This window comes from Myotis nattereri (genome assembly GCF_964212035.1).
Source record: "Myotis nattereri genome assembly, chromosome: 3".
Lineage (NCBI taxonomy): Eukaryota > Metazoa > Chordata > Mammalia > Chiroptera > Vespertilionidae > Myotis > Myotis nattereri.
In genome coordinates, this window is record NC_138077.1 from 165127265 (window position 1) to 165137815 (window position 10551).

Consider the following 10551-nt stretch of genomic DNA (forward strand, 5'->3'; position numbering starts at 1 on the left):
CCTACCCTGAACATGACTGAGGGTGGCATCGCAACCTCCCAATCCGCCCTGCTCTGTGCATGACAGGGGGTGGTGCCCCAACTTCCCAATCGGCCCTGCTTTGAGCCCGACCAGGGGCTTCACCTAGGGATTGGGCCTGCCCTCTGCCACCTGGGAGCAGGCCTAAGCCAGCAGTTCGTTATCCCCCGAGGGGTCCCAGACTACGAGTGGGCACAGGCTGGGCTGAGGAACCCCCCCTCCCCCCGAGTGCACAAATTTTTGTGCACCAGGCCTCTAGTCTATATATATAAAAGCCTAAGTGACCATCACAACCGAACGGACGGCCAAACAGGCTGCATGGGGAGACCAGGCCCGTAGGGGGGGTTAGTGAGGGACGACCAAATGACCAAGCAGCAGGACACATGGGGTGACCAGGCCCGCAGGGGGGATAGTGAGGAGCAACCAAAAAACTGAGCAGCAGGCTGAGTGGGGTGACCAGGCCCACAGGAGAGGGAAAGGTGGGGGTAATCAGGCCAACCAGGGGGGAAATTGGGGGTTACTAGACCAGCAGGGAGGGGCAGTTAGGGGCTATCAGGCAAGCAGGCAGGTGAGCAGTTAGGAGCCAGTGGTCCCGGATTGTGAGAGGGATGTTCGACTGCCTGGGGATCAGGCCTAAACCAGCAGTCGGACACCCCTGAGGGGTCCTGGATTGGAGAGGGTGCAGACTGGGCTGAGGGGAAAACCCTCCCCCCCCCCACCCCCATGCACGAAATTTGTACAATAAAGGTGTTTTGTGTAAAAGGAATCCGTAAGTATATATATCGGTGACCAGCCACATGACAACTATGCTACTCAGGCATTCCTCAACCCCAAAGCCAGAGGGGAAGCAGAAGATCTTGAGGGTCTAAGTACAGGAGCGTGCAATGTCTACACAAACAAAGCTCTTCCCTCAGAAGGCACTGTGCCCCAGATGTGAAAAGTCCATGAGAAGACATGGTTTGTGCTGTGTTTTTAACACATCCCATCGTAGGGCCTGGGCCATATGATTGCCCATGAAATAGTATAAAAAAGAATAATGATTTGATGTTATCTGTGCTGAGACTTGTCTGATTCTTCCAGACACCACACCCAAGGTTGTACAGTCTAAGCATATCCTGTTCTAGGGCTCTTCCACTCTCCTAATCTCTCCCAAGTATTTAGGCAGAATTAAGCAATACAAAAAAAAGTGTGGGGCTCATCTGAGGTTCTGGGTATCTCCTCCATCTATTGATGGGGTTAAGAGGCAGATGTCCCTGAAGAGAGGACTCAAATATCTGTGGAGCAAATGCCTCCCACAGTATGTAATGAAACGGAATTTCACTGTCTTTTGGATAGAATCAGTGGTGCGTGATTTCTGAGTAAACTAATGTGCACTGTAGTTTGTATCCACATTAATCTCTTTTATATGGTCTAGTCTAACTTAGGTGTAAATAATTCACTTTTTCATTAACGCATAATCTTCCTCAGTAAAACGTAAGTTGAGGCCAGTTTTTACTTATGGAAGCAAAGTTAATGTAGCTTAAGTAACTCTACCTAAGATTGCAACAAGAATCTTAGTAGTTTGAGTAACGAACTTGAGTAATTTAAGAAAATTGCCTAGGCAAGTAATTGGTATTATACCAAAACTAAATATTTCACAGTTACATTGGCTTTTGCCTAAAAATAAAAACTGGAGCAATACAAGGGAAAACTGCCAACACTGAAAATAATATGCAGCAGCTGTAAGTAATTGGGGGTGATAATTATAATTAGACAAGATGTAAGATATGTGTTAAAACACAGATTGGATCTTCCTGTTGACAACTGGGAGAGATCCCAAAGGCCTGGACTCTACAACTAGCCCAGGCCCTTCTGCTCCAGGCCTGGTAGCCTTGCCAAAACTAAACACTGCACTAGATCAGCCCTGGAACCACTTCTAAAGGCCATGCACCGCACTCTTCTCTTCGGGGAAAGACAGAGGAAGGGGAAAGGAAGAGGTCATACTCCTTGCCTTCAAGGAGCCTGAAAACCAGGAGAATGGCCAAATATCTAACAGTACAGTAAATGGCATTAAATAAAATAAACCCAGAAAATGAAGAGAATACATATTTTGGCAGATAACTTGGAGGACAGTTGTATAAGCAGAGAAACATTGATTTCTTAACCAAGTGTAGATGAAGATTGAAGTAAAATATGCTTGTTTCATGGAAAACATCTTAAGCTAAAGAGAAAGCTCTATGGGGACAGAGGCCACGTCTATTTTGCTCAGAGAATGCCTAGCACATAGCACACATCCAATTTGCTAAATGAATGAGCAAATTCATTCTGAGTGTGTGTGTGTGTATGTGTGTGTGTGCTTTAAATATCTCCCTCTCCTTTCCTCTCTCTCTCTCTCTCTCTCTCTCTCTCTCTCTCTCTAAAATCAATTTTAAAAAAGACAATTAAAGACATAGTAGAAAAGAAAGAGAACAGTTTCCCTCTCACACACTTTGTCTTAAGAGTAAAAAAAATCATAGGAGCAACTAATGAAGTATTTTATAGAAGTTGTCCTGAATTAGATAAATACATATTTAAGAACATTTTTCCATATTCATTGTCATACACATCTATTGAACACATTTATAAAAGAGATAGATGCTCACATTATAAGGAGGAATGTTCCATGACTTCCGTATGTTTTATAAACCAAAGAGAAAGCTATACATTTACATATATATATATATATATATATATATATATATATATAATAAATTTTAAAAGAACTGTTTCTGAAATCAGGAATAAGAAGACTAGCACTTCTATTAGAGATATTAGGGGGGCCTCTTGGAGGTGGTGGTATTTTAGATCTTTAAGGATGAGTAGGACTTTGATGCATAAAGAAGAGAAATAGGAAGGAAGACCATTTAGGTTTAAGGGTATGGAGTGTGCAAATGACAGGGAGTAATAAAAACACTTTTGTGTTCAGAAAATGGGTCATGTGACTGGAGCTGAGTGTGCATGAGTTTGGATAAGTTGACTAGAGCCATATAACAGAGGCCCTGAATACTGAGCTACAGAGCCTTGGCTGCCCTCAATAGTCAGTGGAGACCCCTGAAGGTTTCAGGCTAACATAGTCTTCTACTCGCATCTGCTAGGACAGTCAGTTGGTCACAAGGTACCCAAGCAATTATTTAAAACTGTCAGCTAACCTCCCCTGCTCAAACTCCTCCTAAGGCTTCCATATCACTCAGAATGAAACCAAAACCCTCACATGTCCTATTCCTCCTAATTTTACTTAGGATGAGAAGCAGTATGATATTCTCAGGCAACTAAAAACATGGCAAAGAACATACAAAAGATATGGCCATCCCAAAGGCACAGTTGGATGTCTCCTAAGAAATTCAGATGTAAATTAAGGGCCATAAGTTTATCTATACTCCCAGTCTCTTGCTGAAAGAAGATGAGGTACAAAGTCGGGTGCCTGCTCATCCGTTATATAGGCTGCCTCAAGATTTATTTCTTGCTCAAATATGGAAGGGAAGTACTCTGACTCTGCACAAGTCTTAGAAAGTAAACACTGAATGGTGAAAAGCAATATTCTTCTGGGAAAAGTGTTCAAGGCATTGTACCTCCTTGTATGTTCATGGTGATAGTTTGGGAAATGGACTATCAGTATTCAATAAATATTAGTGAACATTTACTAAGTATCAGACTCTGTTCAATACCAATGATAAAGATGCATATAATAAATCTTGGCTTAACATTCTTGGTCTAATGAAAAAAATTGATATGTAAATATGATGTGATTGATATGTAAATAAGATATCAAAAATGATGCCAAATTAATTTGGCAAGTGGGATTTTATAAAGAGTTTTCTCTTTTAAAGGAGAGGATACTTGAACTGGGTCTTGAAGCTAATTTCTAATAACTAATTACTAATAACTGACAGCTATTTTCTGTAATTTCTTAAGATTTCCTATAATTTCTTATGTAGCTGATTGGGATTTAACATGCCATGCAAATCTAATTAGTCCAAATAGCACTGAGACTCCTAAGTTTAGTGCTATTGGTCTTGTGCTCTAAATCACTGAGTCAACAAGTCACATACATACACACACACACACACACACACACACACACACTAAATATCAGTCAATGGAACTAAGGTTATATAGTAGTAGGATACCCCAAGTCAATGAACCCCAATGCCACCATTTTTTTACAGTGAGATATACATGTACTAGCATGTGTATATCATTGCATTTTGTGAAAAATAATTGTATTTGTATCTGCCACCTAGACTACTCACCTCTACCATGACCCTTTGGAGAGCCCTCTCATGTTTGTTCACTATATATATTCTAATGTTCTATATTTGATTTTTTATTTATATATTCAACTAGAATGAACCTTTCCTAGTGTGGAGATTGAGTTGTATTAATTTTTAGCTGTGTTCAATTCCCAGCACATGAAAGATGTTCAACATCTACTTAAGGAGTATGAATCATGATAGATGACCTGGCATTAGGTAATTGACCTCACATTCCCTTGACTACCTCCACCCTGTTTTTTGACCTACTAATTGTCAATAGCTATTCTACAGTTCATTTCTTACAGTAATTGCATGCTAACAATGCAGCAACAGGTTCCTACTTTATTTTAGGACTAATAGAAGTATTGCATTCACAAGACTAAAAAGTACATCAATATGAGATATCAATGGACAAATATATACTCTGTTAGTTGCAAAGTAGTATTTAATTTTTAAATATATTATTGATATGCCTTTATCTAACACAATAGGAGACTGGGTAGAAGGTAAAAGCATGTAGGGGGAAAAGATGGCATTGAAGGTATATGATAAAAAGGAGAATATAGAGTACATATGGCCATATATGGAATTAAGGAACAAAAGAACCATGTTTATCATATTAGCCTTTGTATTCCCAGTACTTTGTACAGAGCCTGGTACCTAGTTCAGTGCCTATTTGCTGGATGACTGAAAGAGGTGTACAGAAAACTCTCTAGCCTGTAGGCAAGTGGCTTGCCTTAGAACAGCGGTTCTCAACCTGTGGGTCGCGACCCCTTTGGGTTCCGCAGGGGTGGCCTAAGACCATCGGCAAACACATATATAATTACGTATTGTTTTTGTGATTAATCACTATGCTTTAATTATGTTCAATTTGTAACAATGAAAATACATCCTGCATATCAGATATTTACATTATGATTCATAACAGTAGCAAAATTACAGTTATGAAGTAGCAACGAAAATAATTTTATGGTTGAGAGTCACCCCATCATGAGGAACTGTATTAAAGGGTCGTGGCATTAGGAAGGTTGAGAAACACTGCCTTAGAAGAAAGTCCTTTTATAAGAGAAAAATGCCCCTTTTAATTCTGACCTATTTATTTATTTAACTGAATTGTTCATTCAACAGACATTTGTTAAGCATCTACTAGGTACCAGACTTTGCCAGACTTTGTGTCTGGAAACATCAAAATAAATAAAACATGAACTGGGAGAGTTTACAATCTAGTAAAATAGATTATGTATAAATATATTAGCAGTGCAGTGTTACAGTTGTATAAAAAGAAATATATATGGTGACCTAATGACACACTAGGGTAATCTGCTCAGCCTGTTGGAGAAGAGGAGATTTAGAAAAGATTGCCCCCAAAATGCACTTTAAAGAATAGATATGGAGTTTTGAGGGCCCTTTATAGTCTACCCACTTAATGCACTATTTAATTAGTCAAGATAATAAAATTTTATCTTTGTTATACATGCTTAGTTTTTGAGATTTATTTCTTATTTATGAAATCATTTTATATGCTTTGTTTGTTATTAGTCCTTTACTGCTATACTGGTTTGATTGCACTCAAGATTCTTTAAAAACCACAGCAAAAATAACTCTGAAATAGCTGTCATTGAGAAGGCAACAGACCAATTAAATATTTATTTATATTTTAAAAAATACAACATCTTTCTAAGCTTGAACAAGAGAAAGTAATTTAAGGAGTTTTGTGGTTTTATATTAGACTTGTTATATATCAAACCTTTGTCCAATGATAAAGATGTGTTTTCTTCATAATCTTTTCATTCTTTAGGACTCATTTGTGATGCAAATAGAAGCATTAAATAGTTGATTTTGCTCTGTGTTTACTAAGGAGTAGTAATCTTAGCCCTTGAATCTCATTCACCTGGAACCAACAATTGTAGTGTGAAGAAAACTTCCCACTGGCAGGGTCCAATGCATCTGTCATCCCCTCTAATTTCTTAGAGGTATAAACAAGGCAATTTATTCTTCTTGTAACATGGAAATATAGTCTTTGGTGAAAGTTCCATTAAAAACTACCTGCTGGTAATTCAAATTCAGTGACTAAAACTGCTTCCTGGTTTGAGTTATGGATTTGGCAGTGAAATAATATATTTTTATTACATTATTTATTTTGTATTAGAAAACAGTGCTTGAAATCCAGGTTTCATTAAGAAAAAGTAGTTAAAAGTATGTTGGTGAGGTTTCTTTTATTATTGCTGTTATAATTATTATGGTAAGTGAGAATCAGTCTCAGGCAAGGCTGAGCATGTCTGCGACATTCAATTTCTGGAACACAATTTAATTCACATTCAAAGAGGTAACTATTCTCTTGTGAAATGAAGTGGAATTCATTCAGTAGACTCCCAAGGTGTGGTCAGTCTCTGGGTGAAATCTCTCAGTAAAATATTCAACATGTCTGTTAGCCAGGTACCACATGAGCTTCTCATGTATAAAACAGTGATCTTTCTAATGTGTAAATAAATGTAATCATATCATTCAACAGCTCCAAATTCTTCAAAATTTCCTTCATTATAAAGATCTAAACTCTTTTCTTTATAGTTAAGATCATTCTATCTGCCTAGAGTCCCAGTTTTAATTCCCTCTACTTCAGGCCTCCATTTTCATGGTGCAACAATACTAATCTACTTTTAGATCCTAGAATATATGTTGTGCTCTCTCTTTTCCTCATGCTTTTGAATATATTGTAACCTCTACCCAAATGACCATCCCCTATGATAAAATTCTCTGTTAAATCATCCCTCCTTTGCACAGACAGATTTAAATACACAATTTTCTGTGTCATTGAAGTTTGCACATGCAACTCTGGTATTTCTAGGATTGTATTATATTTTTGAATATCTTTCTTCACCGCCAAAATCATTGTTGCAAGAGAGAACTTGTTTGTTGTTGCAGCATTTAGTACAATATTTTACCAGTAAAAAAGATTTACAAATATATGTGCATATATATGTATAATGTCACTTATATGTTGAATCTAAGAAAGCTGAATCTAAGAAATCATATAGAAATAGAGAGTAGGTTGGTGTTTACCAGAGGCTAGGGGTGGGGAAATTTGGGATTGTTGTTTAATGGTGTAAACTTGGAACTCATCAAGAGATTAAGTCCTGGAGACTTAATGCACGGCATAGTAATTATAGTCAAAAGTACACTATTATAACCTTAAAAGTTGCTAGTAGACTAGATCTTAATTATTCTAACCACAGGAAAGAAATGATAATTATATGATATAATAGAGGTGTTAGCTAACACTATGGTGGTAATAATATTGCAATATATAAACGTATGAAATCAACACTGTTGTACATCTTAAACTTACACAATGCCATACGTCAATTTTATCTCAATAAAAATATGTTTTTGAAAAATATGCGTGAGTGAATATGGTTCACTACTACAAATATTATCAATGCATATAAGAGGAATAATGTTAGCTGTGAAATAGTAAGTATTTAGCATGAGTTCAGCCCAGTGCAATGTGTTATTATATGTACTTCATCTCCAGTTCTCACTGCAGCCCTGCCAAGTGGATTATATCACTTCTGTTTTTTTCCTTAAGAAAAATGAGGCTCAGAAAGGTTAGTCGAATAGGTCACACATTGTCCTACAGCAGAAACAGATGTGAACCTAATTCTGTCTGACTCCAATACCAGGGCTCTCCCCAATATACACAGCTGCCTTTTGATTATCGTTAAGATCCTGAAAGACACGAATTAGATTTTGATTTAGTCTTTCTCCATTCCTTTCCAGCTCCAAATACAGCCCAGTATGGAATTACCGGGAGCGCCGACGTTCTTTTCTCCTGCTGGTACCTTGTGTTGACACTGTCCTCTTTCACCAGCATATTCCACCTGAAGAATGCCATTCTACAATAAGTTTAAAGACCCATAAAAGGCTCTTAAGAATTCTCTGAAAGTGCTAATGGCTGGATCCAATCTGGTACAGTTTGTTAAAAGCAGCGTGGGATATAATCAGCAGTGCTTACAAGGGGATGATCGCCTTCTGTAGAATTGCTCATTATGTAAATACTTTAATTCTATTCTTTTTTTGATTAGCTACATTACCTTGTGAAGCAGTACACATTGTCCTTTTTTTAAGATGTGAAGGCTCTGAAATTACTTTTAGAGGATATTAATTGTGATTTCATGTTTGTAATCTACAACTTTTCAAAAGCATTCAGTCATGGTCTGCTAGGTTGCAGGCTGTAGTTTACAAAAACGAATATTGCAGTGAATATGTGATTCTTTAAGGCTGCAATACAAGCATTCATTTCCCTGTTTCAATAAGAATCAATCCGCATTTACAAAGATGCATTTTTTTCTCTTTTGATAAAAAAAAAGCAAATAGTATTGCCTTCAGATCATTTCTTCAAAACACACACATATCTAGATTTTTCTGCTCGCATGATATTCAGGTTTCAGGAATGAGCCTTGTAATATAATTGGCTGTGCAGCTCTGCTTCTTTCCTGTAAGTTCAGCATGGGTGTGCCTTCATGAAGTATTTCTCTCTTTGCCTTCAACTAATAAAAACATATTGCCAAACCCTACAATTGAAAACAAAAATAAACTATAATGATAAAGTTAAACCATATCCGATCTCTAAAGAGTAAAGTAGCTATAGGACTGTAAAAATCCCTTCGTTACCAGTGGGGTTTGTGAAATTTGCCCCACAATAACTCAATTTTATGATGAAAAACAATTTAATTAACATAATACAGGTACCTTTGACATATGATTTATTTCAATGTAGCTAAATATTAGATCCACTTTGGGAAACAATTCCCTTTAAAATGGCAGCACAGTCCAGCCAATAGATTGCCCAGCAACCCACCTTTTCCTTTCACTATTCCAAGCCAAAATTGCTAGGATGGTTTTTCAGAAAGGACACAAATTCCAATCACCTAATATTACCTGACTTGGTAAGCACTCAAAATTAATTTGGTTCCGTGGCAGGAGAGGTGGTATGAGAAGGTGCTCCTGTTGACTGGAGCATTTTGCATATTTTTCATCTGAAAACGTCCACTCAGTTGATAGTTTGGGATGCATGTTATATAAAACAATTGTTCAAAATATATTACAACAAATGTTTCATGCTGGTCTGCAGCAGATCAATCCCTGAAATAACTAATTCTGTAATAAATTCTGTAATAATTCTCTATAGCCATGTCAACCCAAACAAGTAAGGCCAAGAAAAAATATTGCCATGCTTTATCTTTTTCTTACATGGTATAAGGATGATATGATCAAATTAAGACAAGACCAGTGATGAGAATATCTTAAGATATTAACTATTAAATTATCATAAGTATTAAAATATATCACAGTGAAAACTACATTTTTTAAGGAAAATGCTGTTACTTTAAGAAGTAGTTTATATTACAGGAATAGTTTGATGGTTTTATTCTTTACCAAAAAAAAGGCCATAGCCTTGAAAGTCATTTTACAAGTTTGATAAAGTTACAAATTTCATTACACCAACAGAGATTTCTGCAAACAGTCAGTCCCCTTTGCAAGCCATAAAAACACCAAAAACTTACTAATAAAGATAAATACAGGAAATTCCATAGAAATTATACATATTTAGGATATCTAATATTTTTTCCCAGAAAGAGAGAACTTGGAAATTGTGTTTTTTTCCAAGTAAAATTAGTCCCAAAGTACACCATAAATCTATTTTAATTAGAAAAATGAATCCTAAATGAGGAGGCGTAAATATACAATGTTTTCACAAAATGGCAATAACATGGCATTATGCTATTAAATTTACTCACTAATAATTTATTACATTATTTTGACTGATGTATTTAAAATGTTCTCTTAAATACATACAGCATTCTAACTTTGATTATTATTGACTTGATTTTTTAAAATATCCTTTGTGGAATTTGGAAGCAAATTACAAAGTTGTTTTTTTGTTTTTGTTTTTGTTTTTGTATTGCAGCTTTAAAGTGGCACACTCCATAATAATCTACTTACTAGAAATAGTGGTGCTACCACAAAAGTGTTAACCATCAGTATCATTGTTTGGGAGAAAGAAACAGATCAAGAATGCATATTATACAGTGACCGCTTTCCTAGAGTTAAAAATACCTCCTCTTTGTAAGGTTTGTAGGGTAAATGTGAGGTAAATCGAGATATAAACTATGGATGAACCAAATAATTAGTTCAAAGTGTTGTCATGATTCCAAATTTGTGGAGTCTGGTGTTATTACCATAGAATGTGACAGAAGTACAG

General features: G+C 36.6%; 1 protein-coding gene across 2 annotated transcripts in view; it reads left to right on the plus strand.

The window, feature by feature from the left end:
• NEGR1 (neuronal growth regulator 1) overlaps positions 1–9854 on the plus strand; it is an 877124-nt gene extending 867270 nt beyond the window's left edge. For both annotated transcript variants that reach the window (XM_081085888.1, XM_081085891.1), the window contains one exon: positions 8067–9854. In XM_081085888.1, the coding sequence (XP_080942014.1) occupies positions 8067–8191 (125 nt within the window). In that variant the 3' untranslated portion in view covers positions 8192–9854. The remainder of the gene's footprint in view (positions 1–8066) is intronic.
• Positions 9855–10551: the final 697 nt, after the last annotated feature.